Source organism: Macrotis lagotis, chromosome 1 (genome assembly GCF_037893015.1).
Source record: "Macrotis lagotis isolate mMagLag1 chromosome 1, bilby.v1.9.chrom.fasta, whole genome shotgun sequence".
NCBI lineage: Eukaryota > Metazoa > Chordata > Mammalia > Peramelemorphia > Peramelidae > Macrotis > Macrotis lagotis.
This window is the reverse complement of record NC_133658.1, coordinates 750,000,802-750,024,772: the sequence shown is the minus strand read 5'-3', so window position 1 is coordinate 750,024,772 and position 23,971 is coordinate 750,000,802. Positions and strand designations below refer to the sequence as shown.

At 35.6% G+C, this 23,971-nt stretch overlaps 1 protein-coding gene across 1 annotated transcript in view; it reads left to right on the top strand.

The window, feature by feature from the left end:
• APLP2 (amyloid beta precursor like protein 2) overlaps positions 1-23,971 on the top strand; it is a 99,088-nt gene that overhangs the window by 62,169 nt on the left and 12,948 nt on the right. Inside the window, exons 2-10 of the mRNA XM_074216300.1 lie at positions 1,081-1,254; positions 2,563-2,692; positions 13,480-13,592; positions 14,889-15,079; positions 15,402-15,622; positions 16,763-16,930; positions 21,158-21,288; positions 22,477-22,551; positions 23,577-23,735. Coding sequence (XP_074072401.1) covers positions 1,081-1,254; positions 2,563-2,692; positions 13,480-13,592; positions 14,889-15,079; positions 15,402-15,622; positions 16,763-16,930; positions 21,158-21,288; positions 22,477-22,551; positions 23,577-23,735 — 1,362 coding nt within the window. The remainder of the gene's footprint in view (positions 1-1,080; positions 1,255-2,562; positions 2,693-13,479; positions 13,593-14,888; positions 15,080-15,401; positions 15,623-16,762; positions 16,931-21,157; positions 21,289-22,476; positions 22,552-23,576; positions 23,736-23,971) is intronic.

Below are 23,971 nucleotides of genomic sequence, written 5' to 3'. Positions count from 1 at the left end.
TAAGAGTGTAGCCGTCAGTGTTTTGCTACTACTGACAATAAAAAGGGGCCAGAGTTTGCTAGCTGCACTGGTTTACAATAATCTTGTCATTAAAATGCTTACACTGTTTTCTCAGTCTATAATTTGTTAAATGGCAGTGGACTGGATAGTTGTTTTTGTTCTGTTTGGCAGTTAAGGTACTGCTATCCAGAAAAGTTTTTTTCAGAATATCGTTGTCTTTTACATAAAAGTTCTTGGTAGTTTGAAAAATGACTTTATAGCAACTTTGATTTTAAGAATTCTTAATAGCCTGAAGTTGTTTATAGGCTCCAAATTATGGAGAAAATTACTTCAAGGAAAGGAATTTGAGTTAAATGTTCCTCTAGAGTTTGCAATTGGAGAGACTAGTCTAATTTCCAGATCAATGTGAAGATGCTGCTTTAGTGAAATTCAACTTTGAATTAATGTAGCTTATTTTATTTGCTTTATACTTAGACGATAAAAGTAGATATCGAATTCCTTTGTAGATATTCCCTCCATTGATGTAGAACAGAAATCATGTACTATTTTTTTTTCTTGGTAGGTTTTATCCAAGGTATTTTTCAAGGCCTTTCTGTAGGTTGTTCAGTCTCAATCATAGTTTGATTCATTGATCACTGAGCAGAGACCTCATTTAGAGAGCCAGTAGACAGTTTTTAAAATTGTGTTATTCTTACTACTCTCTGCTCCCTTTTCTGCCATTAAATCACCATCATTGTGAAAACTGAGGAGGTCTTAGTGATTCATTCTTCTCCCCCTCCCCCTCTTTTCATGGGTTGCCATGGCCAATTAATTTATCACCTTTGTTGCCAACCATGCTGATGATGAAACTGTCTTTACTTAGCTAAGTTTACTCTCTGGTAGTTGACCCAGTCTCTTTGCCAGATCTATTTTTGAAACACTTCCAATATTGTAGAACCTGCCAGAGTTTATACTCTGGTATGAAAGTCTTCAAGAATCAAAGGTCATCTTTGTGCCAGAAAGAGATATATATCAAACAGACTAGGTGGAAGATTTATTTTAAAAGGCAAAAATAAAAGTAAATTCATCTTTTCTTTGCAGGCACTTGCAGCAAATGCTGGAACAGGATTCGCTGTAGCTGAGCCTCAGATTGCAATGTTTTGTGGAAAGTTGAATATGCATGTCAACATTCAGACTGGGAAATGGGAACCAGACCCAACCAGAACCAAGACCTGCTTTGGAACAAGAGAGGAAGTTCTTCAGTATTGTCAGGAGGTAAGTTGTTGGAATTTTCTGCTCATTTACTTCTTTACTACAGTTTGGGATTTTATATAAATAGACATAGATTTTAAGTACCTCAGTATTGGTCATTTGAATCCGACCTCAGCCTTTTATTACTGGTCTTATTATTGAGTCCTCATAGGAGCTTTAGCTGTGTATTTTAAAAACTCTATTTTGGAAGTGGTACTTTTGCAGTATTCCCCAGAATTAGGGTGGATTGGGCCTCACTTCAGCTAAATTAGTTTTCAATCCAGGATTATTAAAAAGGATTCGATAATCTAAAGATGGCCTGGTTTCCAGGAAACCCCCATGATTGTATATTTTAATGTGTAGTGGTGGATAAAGGCTTCTAATTCCTTGTCTCGGTGTCTAAAGTTGAAGTCAAAAATAGCATTTAACCTAGAAAATTTCAGTTGTTGGCCTAGAAAATGATTCAGTGGGATGGGGGGGAGGGCGGAGTTCATTGAATCCTACTTTAGAAAGTGGAATGGGGTGATTTTATTCTAATTCAATAATATGAATTCTACCATAAAGGTAAAAAATTTGAGATGCAATTTTGTTACATAAATATAAACACTTTGTATAGTATCTTAATAGAATAATATAGGGAAAGTATGAAATAAAGAACTGTATTTGTATGCCTCTAATTTAAAACCTTTTAATTTAGAATATTACAGTTCTTCATTTAAAAAATGTGTAATGGAATAAAAATCTAAGGTTTTCTTTGTTATTATGTGTGATTTTCCCCCTGCGACTCCCACCCCCACCAGTTTTCTTTCAGATTGTTTTTGTGTCTTCATAATACTGTGCTTTGCTAATACATTGCTTTGCTAATACATACATATGCATATATATGTCTGTGTGTGTGTGTGTGTGTGTGTGTGTGTATATAAAATCTTTAGTTACTAATGTAACTGTTTCCCAAATTAGTCTCCTTTGGCTCTTTCCTCAAGACTCATGTCAAGTATCATTTTCTATACAAATTCTCTCTTTATCCCCCAAACTGAAATTACCATCTCCTTAATTACTTGATTTTTTTTATCTTGATACTTGTTCTACATATATGATTTGTTTCTCCAATAGGGTATAAGTTCCCTGATGGTAAGAATTACTCCATTTTTGGTTTTTGTGCCTGTATATTTCCTTATATATGGATGTCACCTGAAAGTAGGGATTTGAGGAATAAAAGGTGGAAAGGCTTTGCTTTTATTGCAACTTGTAGGTTTGCATGCTTTGAATGTTCATTCTTCAAAGGTTGTTTATTGTTTAGTCATTTCTCTTCTTCCTCCTTCCCCTTGATAGATGTATCCAGAACTTGAAATCACCAATGTGATGGAAGCAAACAATCGGGTTGTTATTGACAACTGGTGCAAGAAAGGCAAGAAGCAGTGCAAGCCTAAGTCTCATATTGTTATTCCCTACAAGTGCATAGGTAAGCCTTTTTTCTGCTTTTCTCCTGTTAAGCTTGTCTTCTCTTGATTTAAAAGGGAAATGGGTTGGGGGAGGGGGAAGAGGAGTGCAACTTGTTTCTTGGCAGAGCTTGCTATCTGGCTTCCCCTTCCAAAGTATTTATTGAATTCTCCCTTTGCAATTAAAATAAACACATTGCTCCCTTTCCATGATACTATGTAACCATATTGCCCTTAAAACAATCTGGTTATATCCCCAGATTTATTTGAGGCTGATATCTTGAAATAATACATATAGATTGATTTTTCTTTGGTAAGATCAACATTCTAGTATCTGATTTAGGAATGGAAAGAAGTGATATCTGCCTTTTTGACTGAATGGACACTATATGTGTGCTTCCCCATTTGAAATATTGTAGGTTTAAGAATTGGCAAGGTATTTTTGACTTTTTGAAACTGTTTTAAGTGTTCTTTTTATTTTTAAAGCAAGACTAACATTTTGTTTATAGGGAAACAGGATTGTAAGTTCAAGTGCTCCATTGTTTTATACCATCTAGTCATTCATCTTCTGAAGTAATTCATTGTACTTACCATGTTGATAGTCTGATTTTGGACTTAATCTTAAAAACTAGATTAGTGAAAATCACTTTTTACATAATAGGGAAAAGAGAAATTCAAGAAATATAACAGTTTCTTTTAGTTAATTCTTATTGAATGGAGAAGGGAAGGGATAATTTTGTGTGTTTTGATATTTAGTTTAAATACAATATTTCTATGGATAAAGCTCATTAAAAGGCTTTGTTTGCTCTCTGGAAATAATTCCACCATACTACTATTAAAGAAAACATAGACTTAAGTTTTCATTAGTTCATAGAAGATTTCTTTGCCTACAGGCAGAACAGCATCACTGTTCAGAATTTTAGGGGAGCCACTACTAGCAAGTCAATTTTATATAAGCATATACAGGCAAACTAACACCCCAGTAACATTTAGTAATTTTGCACAAATTTCTAATTTGTTTCAATAGTTGTCCCAAGGAAGGGGTGTCCCAGTTGTCTCTAATTCTGTAAAAAGATAATTTGTTTTGGTAGGACAGTAGGGTTAAGTGACTTGCCCAAGACACACAGCTAGGTAATTATTAAGGGTCTGAAACTGGATTTGCATTCAGGTCCTCCTGAATCTCGGGCTGGAGCTCTATCCACTGCACCACCTAGCTGCCCCCAAAAAAATAATTTTTGCCACAACTGAAAATTATATTTGACTTTGACATTTGTATCTGTTTTTTAACAATATAAGATGACGTTTTTCTTGATGATTAACTTGAAAATACTATTGCCACCAATTAAAAAGAAAGGATTTGCATGTGGACTCGTATACACCAAAACATTTTGCTCTTTTGATCCATTTGCCAAATCAAACAGTTATTGATTTTTTTCAAATTGTTAACAGTACTGCTAACAAAATCATCATGCACTACTTTATCAATTGGAGATAACCCTGAGTTCTTAATGATTATGCCAGTAGACTTCAAGGTCTGGCAGATTCTGTTAAGATAGTAAGGCTTATAGGCGGCTAGGTGGCACAGTGGATAAAGCACCAGCCCTGGAGTCAGGAGTATCTGGGTTCAAATCCGGTCTCAGACCCTTAATAATTACCTAGTTGTGTGGCCTTGGGCAAGTCACTTAACCCCATTGCCTTGCAAAAACCTTAAAAATAAAAAAAAGATAGTAAGGCTTGGAGTAAAGACCTCAGGCAGTAACAACTAAAGGTTAGCTTTCTCTAAGGTAGAGAGACTCACTGCTAGGTTGCCTAATGAAATATTCAGTAATAGCAACTATTCAAGACCACCGACTAAGTCAGAGAGCCAAGGTATAGAGCCAAATAGTGATACTGTCATTAGAAGTCACCAATATAAAGAGCAGAGAGATTCAGAATTGTTATCAGTATCTCGGTTGTACTGACTATTTTACTGAACCAAAGAAGGGAAAACTTCTCCCAACAGTTCAGAAGTAATCCTCCCTCATTCTAGGGAAGAGATAAATATTTTTTTAGGACCCTAGGATTCCATGAAACAATTCCCAAAACTTCACCAGAAGACCTATTAAAGAAGTCTCTCATAAGCATCTTTGTATAATAGAATAATTAGAACAATTACTGAAGACCCACAAAAACTTGAGCTGGGGAAAGGGATTAGGAGGGGGTGGTATTTTGAGTAGTTGGCAGTTTCAGGTCCACTCAATATATCTTTGGTGACTTTAGGGGAAACATTAAAATGAATAGAGTGGTACATGAATACTAGGGAATATTATTGTTCTATAAGAAACCATAGATGGTCAGACTCTAGAGAAGTATGAGATGAAATGACTTACAGGATCTGATGCTGAGTGAAGGGAGTAGAACCAGGAGGTGAGAAAGGAAGGGTAGAGGGAAATTTTGTAACTTGGAAATAGGCACATATAAATGGATGAAAATAAATAAATAACTTAAAATAAAAGACTGGGAGGGGAACAGGGACTAAGTGCTTTTATAACTGGCCCATGGCCTTTTGCTGTAAGCATAAAGGTTGGAGTGTCAACAAGCTAGGATTTACTGACATGAATACCCTTTTCCTCTCTACCCATTATGTCTACTATGCTTGTTCCTTTCAGACTTCTTATTCACCTCTCCAGGCCTCTTTTTGTTCTTCTAAACATGAAGAAGGCATAGGAGAACCAATATTTTCTAAGATCTTTTCTATCTCTAAATATAATGATCTGTCCACAATTTCTCCCTTGAATTTGCTTTTTAAAGCAACACTTGTTCCTTAAATACTGAATCAAAAATGTTAGTCGAGTGATTTTATCTAATAGAGCAATACATACTATGAGATTTCAAATAAGTAATGCTTATGTGGGACTTCTTCAGTAGGTTTTCTGGTAAAGTTTTTGGGATTGTTTCATGGAATCCCAGGGTCCTACAAAATATTACTTATCTGTTCCCTTGAATAAAGGAGGATTACTTTGGACACTGTTGGGAAAAGTTTTCTCCACTTTGGCTTACAATCTAGGTGCTGATGACCATTCTGAATCCCTGTGCTCTTGACTTTGATAACTGCTAACCACAAGCCTTGTTTATATTCTTATTTTTATAAGTATTATTTAGGGATGGAGCCAAGATGGTGTTGTGAAGGAAGGAATTCTCTGAAACTTGTTCCCCAAAAAACTCCAAAAGCCATCAAATTGTGACTAACCAAAATTTAGAAGGACAGAACCCACAGAAACTCTTAGTGATACAATTTCCCAGTCCAAGACAACTTAGAAGTTTCGCAAGAAAGGTCTGTTTCATCGGGACCAGGGGTTGGAAGAAGCCACTACAAGCTCAGCCACAATGCAGCGCAGTCAGACAAGGTGCCTACATCCCTGGGGGTGCCTGAGTCCATGACAGAGGAGATGGTTTTCAGACCTCCTGGCCCCTGGTATCACTGGGAACAACTTGAAGGGGTGGTGAGAGATCTCTGCTGAAGCAGAATGAGTGTGGAACAAGTGCTAGCCTCAGGCAGCCCTGCAGTGAGAACCTGTAGTGGGAGGCAGGGAAGCCAGCCTGTACTTGCAGAGTGCAGCCCACATATGGTAAGGGAGTTGGGGAAACTGCAGAGGTCTCTCTGCTGTCCCTGGGGCAGGACTCAGCTGTTGGCCCATGCTCATATCCAGGTTACAGATCCAGATCTGGGCTCCATACCACCATGCCTGAACAGGGACCCTCCTCACAGCTTCAGGGCAGAGGGGAGGACCTGTGGTCATCCACATATTAGAGCACAGGCAAGAGAGCAATCAGAGCCTCTCATAAGACCTTGGAGGAATTAAGGTCCCAGTGTGTTGTCCCAAAAACCTCCCAAAGCCTTGGAAATGCTGAGGAAATGGGCAAACAAAAGAAAAAGAAGAATCTGACTATAGAAAATTACTTTGGTCCCATGGAGGAACAAAATATATACTCAGAAGATGACAAAATTGAAGCTTCTGTATCCAAAACTTCCAAGAAAAATAGAAAATGGGCTCAGGCTATAGATGAGCTCAAAAAAGATTGCTTTCAATTAAGGGAGGTAGAGGATAAATTGGGAGGAGAAATGAAAGTGATGGAGATAAATCATTGAAAACCAAATCAGCTGCTTGATGAAAGAAATACAAAAAAAAAAAAATACTGAAGAAAATAATGTTAAAAACCAGTTTAAGCCAAATGTAAAATGCAAATGAAGAGAAAAATTCCTTAAAAAAACAGAATTGGTCGGCTGGAAAAGGAGATAAAAAAGATCTCTGAAGAAAACAACTCCTTCAAATGTAGAATGGAACTAAAGGACGTCATGACTTTGCAAGAAATCAGGAAGAAATAAAACCATTCCAAAAAAACTCCAAAATTAGAAGAAAATGTGGAATTTCTCATTGGAACAAACAACTGATCTTGAAAGCAGATCCAGAAGAGATCATTTAAAATTCATTGTGCTACCTGAAAGTCAAGACAAGGAAAGAACCAAGACTTCATTTTTCAATATAGAAAAATTGCCCTGACATCCTAGAAGCCAAGGGTAAAATAGAAATTGAGGGAAATCACTGGTCACCTCCTGAAAGAGATTCCAAAAGAAGATCTAGGAATAATATAGCCCAATTCCAAATCTCCCAAGTCAAAGAGAAAGTTCTAAAAGCAGCCAGAAACAAACAATTCAACTACCATGGCTCTATAGTCAGGATTACACAGGATTGGCAGCATCTACATTAAGGGCTTGTATGCTTTGGAATATGATATTCTAGAAGGCAAAAGATCTTGGTTTACAACTGGAAATCAACAACCCAGCAAAACTGAACAACATCTTTCAGGGGGAAAGATGGACTTTCAATGAAACCTGGATTTACTTACTTTCTTTTTCTAAAACTTTTTTTATTTATTTTGGGTTTTGCAAGCACCCCCCCCCCCCATCTCGCTTCCTTCTTCCCACCCACCACAGAAGTCAGTTAGTTTTTACATTGATCTAAGTTCACTGTGATGAGAGAGAAATCATATCCTTAAGGAAGAAAACTAAAGTATAAGAAACAGTTTTTTTTTTTTTAATTAAAGGTAATAGTCTTTGGTATTTGTTCAAACTCCACAGTTCTTTCTCTGGATACAGATGTATTCTCCATCTCAGATACCTCAAAATTGTACCTGATGGTTCCACTGATGGAATGAGCTAAGTCCATTAAAGTTGATCATCACCCCCATGTTGCTGTTAGGGTGTACAATATTTTTCTGGTTCTGCTCATCTTGCTTGGCATCAGTTCAGGCAAATCTTTCCAGGTTTCCTCAAATTCCTATCCCTCCTGGCTTTTAATAGAACAATAGTTGTTCCATCACATACATATACCACAGTTTATTAAGCCATTCCCCAATTGATGGACATTCATTTAATTTCCAATTCTTTGCGACCACAAACAGGGCTGTTATGAATATTTTTGTACACGTGATTTTTTTTACCCTTTTTCATAATCTCTTCAGGGTATAGACCTAGTAGTGGTATTGCTGGATCAAAGGGTATGCTCATTTTTGTTGCCCTTTAGGCATAATTCCAAATTACTCTCTAGAAAATTTGGATGAGTTCATAGCTCCACCAACAATGTATTAGTGTCCCCGATTTCCCCCATCCCTTCCAACATTGATCATTTTTCTTTCTGGTCATATTGAAACCAGGGACTTTCAAACTGTCCTATTGAAAGAACCAGAAATGAACAGAGTGTTTGATCTCCAAGTACAGGACTTAGATGAACCATAGAGAGAAGGACTAACTATGTGGAAATTAATGATGTTGAACTGTCTATATTACTGCATGGGAAGAAGATACTGATAACTCATATGAAGCAGTTAGAAGGAGCATATATAGACAAGGCACAGGAAGGAGCTGAATATAATGGTATAATATAGTAAAAAGATGGAGTCAGTGGGTGATAAAGGAAAGCACTGGGAGGAAGTTTCAGAAAGGAGAGGAAGAATGGACTAAGATATTTCACATAAGAGTCAAGAAAAAAAACTTTTTCAATGGAGTAGAACAGGGAAAGCTGAGGGGGGAATGAGTGAGCCTTCATTCTCATCAGAAGTGGCTTAGAGAGGAAATAACACACACACACACACACACACACACACACACTTAATAGGTATAGAAATCTATCTTACCCTAGAGAAAAATGAGAAGAAAGGGATGGGATGGCGGGAATGTGGGGAGGTACTCAGATACAGGCTGAAAGGAGAGAGAGAGAGAATAGAATAAATGAGAGGGAAGGAATAGAGTGGAGGGAAATGCAGCTAGTTATAGCAACTGTGGGAAAATTGCTGAAGCAACTTCTTTGGTGAACTTATGATAAAGAAGGCAACTTATTCCAGAGACAGAGCTGTTGGAATCTGAACACAGACTGAAATATGCTTTTTTCCCCTCCTTCTCTCACTGTTCTTTAGATTTCTCATCTTTTTAGGGAGAGGAGGGTTTATGTTTACTCTAACAACTAGATTATTGTAATACAAAGTGAACCAAAAAAATAAGTTAAAAAATGAAAGTTAAAAAAAGAAAGTATTATTTAATAGAAACAAAGCGAAGATACTATATATATCTCTGCTATGAGCCATAGGTTCAGGATCAATTTTCCTTGATCTTTGTTCTTTTTCTCATTCGAACATTTTATGATATTTCACACTGTACTTTGTATTATTTATGTTTGAATTTGACTATCTCCTCTGTGATTTATAAACTTATTGGAGGAAAGGACAAAGTATTTATTCATTTTTATGTTCTTTCCTTGGTATCTAGTATACTGCTTTATGTGTAATTGGTTCTTAATAAAAGATTTTTTTTGGATCAAAATGAATTTACCCTTGGTGTTCAAAATACTCTTTAAACTACTCTGTCAGTGGGCTAGCGGTGACTGTGATTGTTCTTGAAAAGTCTTAAGATACTGATAGTGGAAAGAAAGAGAAGGAACAATAGAAGAAAAAGTCAAAAAATATGAGGAAGGAAAATTGCTATACTTGATTGGCAAAGAGGCTCCATCAGTCAGTTTGGGTGCCACAAATTGTTTGACTAAGCTTTAGAGTACTGATTTTGCTAGGTTTAGAATTCTGGAAATATTGCCTTGATTACCATGCTTGAAAGTGATTTAAGGACATTGATAACTGAAGTGGCTGAAATAAAGTAATCTTAAGTGTTCTATATTAGACTTTTTTTTCTCTTCTCTAATTTATGAAGTTTTTTCCATGATCCCTGAAAGAATATTAAAATACTCTTCAGGAAAACTGAAATTGCTTCTTAACTTACTGTATTTTAAGTAGAAGTTTTAATTCAACATAGTAGCCTTTAGCTTTCCCTAAATTCCCAATTATCAATTCTTGTTGAATTATATCAATAAAAGGTAATAGAATGATACACCTGGGGGTGGTTGGTAGAAACAAAAGTAAAAGTTTCTTTACTGAAAAAGTAATTATTTCTAAGCATTGATTTATTGGCTAGCAAAGTAAGGTTGAATGTATGTGTAATATAACCTTTGTGATCTAATAAATGCTTTTAAATTGATTCCTAGCTGCATCTGTCTTTTGGGATGATTAATTTTAAAGTCCATCAAAACTCATCCTCAAAGCCAGTTTTCTACATCTGTAAACTTGGTTTATTTAGGACAGTTGATCTATAAATTAAAGATTTCATTCTTACTGGGAATAATGGCTCAATGGCAAATCACACCATTTAACAATGTTCTGTCATACTTAAATTTACTGTCATAGGAAATTTGACTCTCAAGGCCCAGTAGATTTTCATAGAAAGCACATAATTTATTGGCGAGAATTACTTCTCAAATGGAGGGGAAGAATCTAAATTATCTAGGATTATATCACAAAATGTTCCACATCATTTAGAGAAATGCAAATTAAAGCATCTAGATTGACAAAAGAGGATAATGGCAAATATTTAGAAGAGGTATGGGAAGACAGGCATGCTAATGTTCTGCAGGTCCTATGAATGGTTAGGTATTTTGCAAAGCAATTTGGAAAAAAGTAATTATTAAGCTACCAAAAAAAGAAAGGGAAAAAAAAGGATCCATATATACAAGAGGTTTTTATATTGGCAAAAATAAAATAAAAATTGAAGGGATTGCCCATCATTGGGGGGGCACTAAATGAAATATGGTATATAATTATAATGAATATTACTGGCCATACAAAATGATGAAACTTTCATAGACAATTTCAGAAAAATCTTAGAAGGACTATATGAATTTAAAGTGAGGTGAACAGAACCAGGAGAACAATTTATTTAACATAGCATTTTTAAAAATTATTCTAAAATAACTTATTTCATATACAAGGCCCCCAAACCATGGCCACATTGACCATGTCTAACAAAAGCTTTGCCTTAGTCTTCACTTTGACTCCATCACGCATATTTTGTCATATTGAGTCCTTTAGCATTATGGTTAGTCATTGTTTCGATCAAAGTTAATTAAGTCTTTCAAAGTTGATTATCTTTATAATATTGTTGTTACTGTATAAATTGTTCTCGTGTTTATGATTAATTTGCTTTTCGTGTTAAAATCTTCTAGGTATTTTTGAAACCACCCTCATTATTTCTTTCTTTTTTTTTTTAATTTTATTCATTTAAGGTGGTGGGGTTAAGAGTGACTTGCCCTTGGGGTGGCTAGGTGGCACAGTGGATAGATACCGGCCCTGGAGCCTGGAGTACCTGGGTTCAAATCTGGTCTCAGACACTTAATAATTACTTAGCTGTGTGGCCTTGAGCAAGCCACTTAAACCCATTGCCTTGCAAAAAAAAAAGAGTGACTTGCCCAAGGTCACACCACTAGGCAGTTTATTAAGTATCTGAGGCCTGGTTTGAACTCAGGTCCTCCTGGCTCCTGGTTAGTGCTCTATCCAATGTGCCACCCAGCTGCCCCCTCATCATTTCTTACAGCACAATAATTTTACATCCTTTTCATAGAGCATAATTTATTCAGCTATTTCCATTTAATGGACATCCCCTCAATTTCTAATTCTTTGCTAAAAAGAACTTCTGTAAACGAGCTCTTTCTTTCTTTGATCTCTTTAGGGTATAGATCTAAGAGCAGTTATTATGCTGTCATAGGTTAGTACAGTTTAATAACTTTAGGGGTATAGCTCCAAATTGGTTTCCAGAATGGCTGCACAAATTCACACCTCAGTAAGAGATGCATTAAAGAGTGTTCTCCTATGTCAGCATTTATCATTTTCTTTTTTTGGTCAACTTTGTCAATTTGATCTACAGCATTTCATAGACTAAACAGTTTTCAAATGTATGAGAGCTCTGGTCATTTCAAATCATCCATGATTCTAGAAGATCAAAGGTTAAGCATGATGGTACAACTTGGCCAATGTGAGAATTTGTTTTGCTTGACTGCATATTTTTACAAGGATTATATTTTTCAAGGGGTAAGTGGAAAGGAAAGAGTGGAGATGGGGGGAATCAATAAATATAAAAAGAAGATTCTGTTTTGCAACGAACATGTTTACCTGCATTAATAAAGGAACTTCCTCCTTCCATGAATTTTCTGTGTCATTGAATTCACACACGCTTGAATCTATTCATCTCCAAAATAAAAAGTATAAAATTAAAGTTGATCAGCATATACTTTGAGAATGTTTGACACACTGGGCTGTAATTTTAGATTTAATTGGACTATTTGGACTCTTGAGGTACTTTTGTCCCACCTTTTTTTTGTAAGTCACTTTCCCATTCCCTGTACCCCTTGTTGTTATTTTTACAGTTCTAAGCATATAAGAAAAGTACTTCATTAATGTAACAATATTATTTACTTGATTTGGCATCACTAGCCCTCTTCCTCCTGCTTAAGTCCAACAGTATTTTCAAGTTACTTTTGTTTACTATGTTGGTTCTAATTTTATGTGTTCTTCTGATCTCCCCAATTCTGAATCACTTATCCTGGTTTTCCCAGGTTTCTCTAATCCATTCCTTTTAACTTTTAGACTTTTTTTGAAATGTCAGTACCAATTCACAACTACCACGAATGCCAGAAGTGTGCCTTTCCTCTTACATTCCCTCAAACATTTCTCGTTTTCCATTATCATCATCTTTGGCAGACTTGACAGATGTGAGATAGTACCTCATAATTATAATTTGCATTTTTCTTATTTGATGATTTGGGCTATTTTTTTATATGGTTGTTGATAGCTTGCCTCTAAGAAATACCTCTTTATATCCTTTGACTATGTATTTATGTATATTCCACAATAAATAATTCTTGACCTATATTCTACAATAAATAAATCTTGAATATCAGTCCTTTATCAGAGTAAATTGCTGCAAAGTTTGTCCTCAAGGTCATCTTTTATTTTTCGTTCTAGGTATAGTAATGTTGTTTTGTACAGTCTTAGCTTTTCTGTAATCAAATTGTTCATTTTGTCTCCTTTGATTCTCTCCCTTGATAGCCCAAGAAATTTTTCCATCTGAAGTATATCAGAAAGTGTCTTCTTTCTTACTTCTCTAATTAGTTTATGATGTGGCCTTTTATATTTGGTTCTCTATCCATTTGGAGCTTATTATGGTATTTGTTGAGAGATGTTAGTTGAGGTTTAAATTTTGCTAGACTAGCAAAGTCACTTGAAACCAGTTTATTTTGGGGTGACAGGAGTGTAAAGTAATTTTGAAGTGAATTAGTAATAGAGGTGTCATTATTCCTTTAATAGCTTTGAGTATTTGTGATCCCTTGGTAGTTTATTTTCATCAACAGATCTGAAGAGTAAATTTGTCTCTGACAATTCTTTTTCTTTTTTTCAGTGGGCGAGTTTGTGAGTGATGTTCTGCTGGTCCCAGAGAGGTGTCAGTTCTTCCATAAAGAAAAAACTGATGTGTGCGAGTATCACCAGCACTGGCACGCTGTAACAAAAGAGGTAAAAGAAGACTAAGGCTAGGTGTAAATGGGAATTAATGAGTTAAGATCTTGTACTTTAGTTGTTTATTATTATACTTTGTCATGATATGAATGTTCTAAGAAGAAATCTATTAATCCCTGTGAACAGACCTAGCATGATAGGTGGTTGAAATACAATACCTGGCAAATATTAAGTCCTTATTAATTGCAGATTACCTGGCTGACAAGTGATAGCCACTAACAGTAAATATGTTAAAGTCTATATAGCTAGCATTTGAAATCTTGTTTTTGGGGTGGCTAGGTGGCGCAGTGGATAAAGCACCGGCCCTGGAGTCAGGAGTACCTGGGTTCAAATCTGGTCCCAAACACTTAATAATTACCTAGCTATGCAGCCTTGGGCAAGCCATGTAACCCCATTTGCCTTGCAAAAAAAACCTGAAAAAAAAAAAAGAAATCTTGTTTTCTTGTTCCCATTTCTCTTTAAGGTAAGTGAAAGAATTCCTGGAAGAATTCAAGATGGGGAGGGGAGGAGCAAAAGAAGATAATCAAATATGATTATTTTGTATTATATTTATATTTTAAAAATTTCAAAATTTAAAAAATTGAATATTAAAAAATAGTGAAAAAACCTGATTCTAGATGTTCATCTCCATAGTAAATTATGACAAAATTTGTGAATCTCCCTCAGTGATATGTATACAGCTTTACTTTTTGATGACAAGATGAAAGTTTTGAGTGTGGATGCTGTGTCAACACTTCAGTGATAACTTGTTCAGAATAACATAAACTATTGTGCGTTTCTGGAAATTCATTGAAGCAGGTCCAGTGGAAAGAGTCTTGTATTTGGAGGATTTGAATTTAAATTATGATTCTGCCCCTAAATTGTTTTGTAACCTTAGGTAAACCATTTTTTGCCCCACCAGATCTCAGTTTTCTAATTTGCTTTAAAAAACAGAATCATGGGGTGGCTAGGTGGCGTAGTGGATAAAGTACTGGCCCTAGTGTCAGGAGTACCTGGGTTCAAATCCAGTCTCAGACACTTAATAATTACCTAGCTGTGTGGCTTGGGCAAGCCACTTAACCCTGTTTGCCTTGCAAAAAAAAAACAACCCTTAAAAAAACCAGAATCATAGAATAGGTTGAACCTAGCTAATCTCTCTCCAGGGTTCCTCTGGTTCTCAACAATTTTAGGTATTGATAAAATTTAATTATTTCAGAAGACATTTTTTGTAGTGAAATGCTAGGAAAAGGGAAATGTTAGAACTAAGATCATTGTAAAATTATACAACTATGTTGATCTTTGTTTCTTCTATAGGCATGTATGTCTCAGGGAATGACCTTGTACCGTTATGGAATGCTGCTACCCTGTGGGCTGGACCAGTTTCATGGTGTTGAGTATGTGTGCTGTCCTCAAACAAAAGTAATTGAATCCATTTCCTCAAAAGAGGAAGAGGATGATGAGGATGAAGATGAAGAAGAAGATGAAGACTATGACATTTATAAAAGGTAATATTTTTCTGAGTTTAGATTATGTTTTTTTTTTGTTGTTGTTAGTATACACACAAGTGGCTCCATGTCACTTTTAGAAGGAGAATGTAGAAGCTGCTTTGGTTGTATCCTGAAGCATCTAATTGTAATAATTTCAGAGCCAGTTTTATAGAATCTTAGTATTAATATTACTGTTTCAAGTCATATCACCATATTTTGACAGTTGAAACCTTTATATGAATTCTTAAAGAATACCAAAAGTCATTGGGTAGGTAGGTACATTGGAATCTGTACGTAAGGGATTTAAAATTACCCCTCATTTCTAATTTTTGTTTTTCAGTGAATTTCCTACTGAGGCAGATATTGAAGACTTTACAGAAGCAGCTGTCGAAGATGAAGAGGAAGAGGGGGATGAGGAAGAGGAAGAAGAAGAAGTGGTAGAAGATCGTGATTATTACTATGATAACAACTACAAAGTAGATGGTTACATTGAAGAGACTCCAACTGAACCTAGTAGTGATGGAACTCTCTCTGAAAAGGAAATAACTCATGATGTTAAAGGTAATTCCTTGGCGTGTTAATGGATAGGGCCATGGTCTTAAAATTTATGTACAATTGAATCATTACTGTTATTTCAACAACTTTAAAGACTGAATTAGAAATTAAAGAATAGTGCTTAAATGCACTGAAGGTAAAATTAAATGTCAGGATCCTTGGTTGTCCCATTTGACAGTTGGTAGGCAATTTTCTTGGCAAGGTGCCCTTAGCAACTGACACATCTAGTGAGAGAGGTGCTAATTTGAATCACAGGCAATTTTCTTAGTTGAAATATAATTTTAGAATAGGATATAGGAATGTTTTAAGACCTTGCCATCAGTTGTAATAATGAGATTTTGGGGGGCTTTTTTTAAGACCTCTTGCTCCTTTTTACTAGAAAATGAGAGGTAAGATAGTCTGCTCTAATAAATATGTTAAGCATATGTTAAACATACCATCTCACACATTTGACATAAGGGTAAAATTTCTGTCCTCACATACACACAAACACAAAATCATATATATATATATATATATATATGTTCATAGAAATTTCTTTACCTTCTCTTTTATTCAATTGCTGTCGGTGTTCACAGCAACATTTTTAGAGTTGGAAGTATTGATCGCAAAATTCATTTTCTTACACATTATTGAGTCTGGGCAAAATTTTTTAATTTCTAAGGTAAAAATGCTCTGACAGTTTTAATAGTGTACTGAGTATTAGGTAATTGCCTGAAATTGGAGAATATTGCATGTTAGGGTCCGTTGTAATGCTGAAAAAGAGAGACAGGCATACTTGCAGAATAACTAGATCATAGTCAAATGTCTGTTTTTTGGGAAGAAGAAATATTGAAGAATCCTGACCTCTAGCTGCATTTTGCAAAAATCACCATCTATTCATGACATTGTCATAGATATGTACAGTGCAAATGACTTAACTTGCAGTTCTTTGATAAGCTGACCTTATTAAATTAGGAGCCCTTTGAGGTTGTGCACAGTCAGGGAGATGATCAAGTATTTGCCTCTGGTTCTTCAGTTTTGATCCTTCCTTGATGTTGCATATCATACATTAGCTTTGCCAAAGGGCTGCTGGTCTGTAGCATGTTAAAAGCTTTTGAAGCTGCTGCCTCTTGCCTGCTGACATTCTCACCCATCTCCACACAGCTGTCTGCTCCCAGGAAGCGATGACAGGGCCCTGCCGGGCCGTGATGCCCCGTTGGTACTTCGACCTCTCCAAGGGAAAATGCGTGCGCTTTATATATGGCGGCTGCGGAGGCAACAGGAACAATTTTGAGTCTGAGGACTATTGTATGGCTGTGTGTAAAACGATGAGTAAGTCCCGCCTCAAGCTGGCTCTGTGCAGCGCCACTGTCCTGTCCAGCGTTCTGTCTCTTCTTCTCTGGCCAGTCCCTGTGACCACATCTGTGTAGCGTGCCCTGCTGATTCTGATGTTCGCAGTTGTTTTTTGTTTTTGTTTTTTTCATCTCTGTGCTTCCTAGATTTTAGACTTCACTTTCCTTTTGACAGTTGCAAGACCCAGTTTCTTCACGTGCCCATTCTTATTTGTCTTCTGGTGGTGGTGGTGGTGATGATATGGCATATTCTTTGGTTTGGTTCTAGCCTTCTGTAGATTTGTTTTTAGCATTTTGGTTTGTAGACCCAGGACTTGGTTGTATTGATTTCCTCATTAGTTGGAATATGCCTGGAAACTTAAGATACTAGCTTGGAAAACTGTGAAATCAGGACATGCCTGTGTTTGAGGTTTCACTGCTCATGTTTTATTTTAGATGTTGGTATCACTAGATTTCTGTGGTTCTTGGCATTTGCAATAGAGGAAGAGTCCCCTGTACCACTCTAAGAAGTTAATGTAATGAAAAAGCTTCAAGTTATCCAGGTTGATGAGCTGGGTCTTTTCTAGATTGGGTTAAGAAGATTGCCATGACATGTCCTTTGTTATATTTTCCCCTCTTACTTTGCAGTTCTTATTAATAGTCTTAGAACATATCCAAGGTCATTCTGACTTGTGTTCTGGAATTCATTGGATGGAGTAGCTTAATTGATCTTGTAATTTGCTTTCAGGAGTTTAATTCTAGCTTCTGATAGCTTTTAATCAAATGTAACATTCTTCTACCTCAACCTCTAGGTAACTTGAGAAAAAAATCTCTTAACACTTTCTCTTAAAAACTGCCATTAAGCATCCAAAGTTTTTGTATTTGGGGGACTTCAAAGTTCAGCTTGTGCTTAAATTGATTTTCTTTTTCTTCTAGCTTTATACATGTAATTTATTTTAATGGACTGATAATTGGCGAGTATGGAGGAGAATAGCCTTGGGGGATTTGATGTTAAGAATGTATTTCTAGCTGGGATGTGGATTTGAAATTGAGAATACTGTAATGTAAAATGTATTTAAAGTAGTCCAGAAGTAGGCTCAGACTTAGACATTGAAATGCAAAGTTTAGGATAAGTAGTACAATCTATTTATATCATTAATGCTTTTTTTCTTCTCTTTTAAAAATTATCAGTAATTTTGTAAAAATTGGTTGCACACATGGGGGCGATGATCAACCTTGATGGACTCACTCATTCCATCCGTGCAACAGTCAGGGACAATTTGGGGCTGTCTGCAATGGAGAATACCATCTGTATGCAGAGAAACAACTGTGGAGTTTGAACAAAGATCAAAGACTATTACCTTTAATTTAGGCGGGGGAAACTGATATCTTATTGTCTGATCTTGCTATCTCTCATACCTTATGGTTCTTCCTTAAGGATATGATTTCTCTCTCATCAGTTCAATTTAGATCAATGTATACCATGGAAACAGTGTAAAGATTGGCAAATTGTCTTCTGTGGGGGGGGGAAGGAAGTAAGATTAGGGGGGAAATTATAAAATTCAAATAAAATCTTTATAATTCCAAAAAAATTGGTTGCACAAATATAAAAAAAATACCCTGTCTTAAAACTATTTTTTATTTAGACTGTCAGGAATTTTAAGAAAGTGGATATTAAGATGTTACAGAAATTTAGCTTGACTAAAATGGAGATAGTGATACCTCTACCTCTCCAAGATACCCTTGAGATAAGATGAAGTTGGGTTCAGTGATTCAAGACTGACAATTTAGTCCATAACATTATTCCAAGTAGTAGTAGTGAATTATGCCATGTGTGTTTGTGTGTGTGTGTGTGTGTGTGTGGCTTGTTTGCAAAAGAGGTGTTTTCAGCAGATTGCCTTTGATTGGAGCAGAAACAGAATTAACAATAATCTAACAGTTCTTCATGATCAAAGAGTACTTCATTATAGAGAAAGGGAGATCCATTCTAGTGGATGAGCAGTGTACTTGGGACCAAGTCTAGGTTTAAAACCCTATTGACCCATCTGTAAACATAGCCAAGTCACCTTTGAGTTTTTCCTCATCAATACTTTGTGATTGATAATTGTGCAACCTGCTTTCCATAATTGAAGAAAATACTTTTTAAATGGTAAAGCATCATAAATATTAGCTTTTTTTTCTCTTTTTATACATCCTTCCATTTGATTTTTCCCAACAACCTTAGAAGATAAGTCTTATTGCTAGTGTTATCTCAATTGACAACTGTCACATCCTAGTTAGATTTAGGAATCAAATCTGAATCTCTTTTCTCCACTATTACAAGTCTTTGGAATCAAACTAGGAAATGGTTGGTGATAACAGCTGCACATGTTTCTTCATAGTTTAAAGAAGTAGAACTTTGGGGAAGTCATTTAAACTCTTCAAGGTATCTCAATTTCCTCATTTGTAAAAAGGCGGCTTTGATTACAATGCCTTAGTGAAGTACTTTCCAGGTGATATAGTAATATGCTTAGATGTCTGATTTAGACTCAACTAATAAGAGCAGAAATATTTTATATATCATATTTCCAGTTTATTTTCATATATATGTATGTATATATGAAAAGAGAGAGAGAAGATATACACACACACATATATATATGTATACATGTATTTATATAGTGGGTTGCCATATTCTATCTTATAAATCTTGTCTTTAGAAGAATAATGTTCCAGATTGCTTGTTCTTAAAAGTTTCTTATGAGTGTTTTTACCATTTGAATCAGATAATCTTATGAAAGAAAGTGAAAGAAAAAAGATTATTTAAAAAGATCTGGCCTGACAAAGTACAAAAACCTTTTGCAATAATTTGTTAAATTTGTGTCAGTTTGGAATAAGTTCTTGTTACTCAATTGATACAATCCTATGATATCTGAAGTAGGTAAATCTTTACAGGGTTTTGTGTCTATATCATTATTTAGATTTTTTGCATTTGAATTCCATTATGGTTTATTTATCACATAAGTGCATTACAAAATTATGCTGGCAATTCAAGAACTATTCTGCCTAACCTGTGAAATCTTCAAGGAAATAGTTTCTCATGAACATCATCTATAAATACTCTCCTGAGAAGTTAGACAAACGAATTTATTTTTCATTGATCCTTTTTTTCTTAGCATGTTGGCAGAAAGATAATCCACTTTCATGGGGCAACTAATAGTTTACTTACTGAAGTATGTTTTTGTTTTTAAGTTTATTTTGTTTCCTACTCAAATGTTGAGGGATGCTAATTAGATTTATAAATTTATAAGTTCAAATTACAACTTAAGAGTCAGCGTTTCCTATCAATATGGAAACTTAGTTTTTTCTATGCTCTTTGTAAGTACTAGGATAACATGAATGCCTCTCAGCAGTACACATCTTCACTTTTAGTTAGTTGCTTCAACTTCTTTCCTCAGAGAACCTATGAAACAAAAACATAATTGGGCTTCTGTACATTTAACTCTTCTTTTTTACCTTGCCTGTCCTATATAGGAGGTAACTAGTGAGAAAATGGTATAGGAATGTGAAGAACAGAAAAACAAAGTCAGAACCTTCAAATGTGTGTTCATTTGGCAGATTTGGTTTTCATAAGGTCACAGCTTTTCCATCTAGATCCAAGTTAGTTTAGATTGTATTAGGGGAATTTTGAAATAGTAATTAAAAGTTTAGATTACGGGGCAGCTAGGTGGCGTAGTGGATAAAGCTCCGGCCTTGGAGTCAGGAGTACCTGGGTTCAAATCCGGTCTCAGACACTTAATAATTACCTAGCTGTGTGGCCTTGGGCAAGCCACTTAAACCCATTTGCCTTGCAAAAATCTAAAAAAACAAAAACAAAACAAAAAAACCCCCAAAAGTTTATATTACAAGAAACTCTGGAAAAAAGTATAGGGTAAATAAATCTTCTTTCCGAAGCTCATGAACTTGGAGCTCTGCTATTGCTGAAGATAATTTAGATGGTTGATAATATCATTAAATATCTATAGTAATTTGACATAGTTGACTAACATTTCTGTGTAAAAAAATTACTGGTTATAATATAACAAAGGGAAGTTTTGGCAAAAAAGGAACTTCTACATTCCTTAGTATAACTTAAGACCACCTAAGTCAGTTTTGCAGGTCCTAAGCTTTCATTTCTCCCAATAGCAGAGGAGCAGACATTTTAACATTAGGTCTTTATTTCAGAACCTTCCTTTTAATTTTCTTTCAGTTCCTCCAACTCCTCTGCCAACCAATGATGTTGATGTGTATTTTGAGACCTCCGCAGATGACAATGAACATGCTCGATTTCAGAAGGCCAAGGAGCAACTAGAAATTCGACATCGCAATCGCATGGACAGAGTAAGCCAAAGACCTGAGATTATCACCATATCAATTTGATACTCTGTTAATAGAATTTTCCACAATCAAAACCAAAATCTCAGATACCCTATCCTTATACCCCTACCCCACACACACACTTTTTTTTGTGCTAAGCAGTGGGGTTTAAGTGACTTGCTCAAGGTCACACAGCAAGGTAATTATTAAGTGTCTGAGGCCAGACTTGAACTTATACAAGTCCTCCTGACACCAGGGCTAGTGCTCTATCCACTTTGTCACTGCTGCCCCTCTAAATGACCCCCTGCATTTTTTCAAGAGAAAACTGAGACCCACAAGCCTCAGTCCCATAAACAAAATTGCCTTTCTCATATTCCAAATTATTTTGGCTTATGGCCATTAAAAAAATAAACAAAAAACTATGATTAGACTTTTCTGATCTAGTCATAGTTTTTGTTTCTTTGATTAAGCATAAAGGCATTTTGAGGCAACAGTTCTGCAAACATTAAAGCATTATTGATGTGATGGTTATGATGGATCTGGCAATTTAGTTGTGCATAGTTTTTCCATATGAAAAAGTCATCCCTGGAAGTGTTTTTTGTTTGTTTTGCCTTTTTGAAAGGTAATGGGGTTAAGTGACTTGCCCAAGGTCACACAGCTAAGTAATTATTAAGTGTCTGAGATCAAATTTGAACTTGGGTCCTTCTGATTCCAGGGCCGGTGCTCTGTCCACTTCACCACCTAGCTGCCCCACCTGGAAGTGTTTTTAGGAAAAATAGTGGCTCAGAATTTAAGTGAGATGGCCAATAAAACTAGAACTTTTAAAGTTGTGCAACAACCTCTATGAAGTTTTTACTCCCAACATTTTTCAAATTCAGAAAGCTTGAGCTCAAACTAAAATGGGCAACTGAGTATGTATAAGGCTTTGAAGATTCAGTGTGTCTGAGGGGAAAAGGGAGTGCGGGGTTAGATTGTGGATGCAAAGAAATATTCTAAAAAAAAATTTTCTGAAATACTAACAATTATACAGGCTTAACAGTTGAAGGAGCTTCAGAGACAATATAATCCAACAGCCTTATTTTACTGTAGGGAAATAACCAGCCTATGGGTGTTCTTTCATGGAGTTCTCCTTGTTTTGAGAGGAAAACATATTCAGTAGAGGAAGGGAAGAGAAAGCAGAAGATAAATATTCCTTGATTTTGTGCCTTGTAGGTAAAGAAAGAATGGGAAGAAGCAGAGCATCAAGCTAAGAACCTTCCAAAGGCAGAAAGACAGACCCTGATTCAGGTAGGAGAGATCCTCTTTCTTTGAAAAGAACTTGTTCTTTTGCCAATCCCATGGGAATAAGGAATTCTGATAGCTCTGTTATTTGGAAAGATAATCTTACAAAAAAAATCTAATGTGCTTTGCATAGTTAGTGTTTTTATCTCTGGTGTGACTATGACCTGCTCACCTCTGGTGGAGAGAAGCTGAACTCTTGATAACAAGATGGACTTTCTCCCTTGTTAGGCTTTTCTCGAAGACGTCTTTTGACACTTCATGTTTTAGACCGTAACTTTTGCTTACAGAATTGAATCTTATTTTTTGGATACTTATTGAAAAGACAGGAAATAATGATTTCCAACTTTCTAAGAATATAACTTTAAAGTGACAATAGTTAAGCATGTCCTCTTTTTGAGATCAAAATACTATCTGGCTTGAAGTTGAAATTCTTACTACATATTTATTTAGGATTTCATATGGGTTGATTGAAATAATTATTTTTATTGATTGTCATCTTAAAAACAATTATTTTATTCAAGACTTTTATTTTAGATCCTTAGTAATTTAGCTTTGTCTTCGCTTCCAGTATATGGATCTGCCGTGACTTAAAATGAGTATGACACTCAGGAGTCCAAGGTTAAAGATTTTAATTTCAGTGTGCATCAATGAGTTTTTCATGGAATACTAACTACTCAGCTCCTGCTACTACTACATCTGAAATCTGGCCAGCTATAGATTCTTGCCATAATCCTACAAGTGAATAGGAATGATTTTGCATAATTTATTATCCCTGTTGGTAGATGGATCTTATTGTTTGTCTTAAGTGGGCAAAATATTCTATGAAAAAGATTAAACTTTTTCCTAATGTTCTAGAATTAACGTTAACATCACAAATAGGTTCTCCAGAAGAAAAAAAAGATCTTGTACCTTTTAGTTGGTGAATACAATTTAATACAAGTATATTTTGTGCACCTGTGTATATCTTCTGATTTTATTGCAAACCTTTGATTTCTAGTAAATTGTATAGTTTTTCTTACTTCTTGATTTAGCACTTCCAAGCAATGGTTAAATCATTAGAGAAGGAAGCAGCCAGTGAGAAGCAGCAGCTGGTTGAGACTCATTTGGCTCGAGTGGAAGCTATGCTGAATGATCGTCGTCGTATGGCTTTAGAGAATTACCTGGCTGCCTTGCAATCTGACCCACCACGGGTGAGCTGTGTTCAGAGTTAATTCTTGCTGAACTACGTTTTTGTTAAAGAAGTTACCTATTTTAGAGACTGATTTGTTCCTGTGACTTAGTATGGCGAAGCAGGGTTAAAAGAATATGTGATATAGTATATCATTAAAAGTGTCCCTATATTATTTTTTTTTTACTTAGATTGAAGTATAAAGAAAAAAGGGATGGAAACAGCCCTTCTAAATTGAATCAAAAGCATTTAATGTCC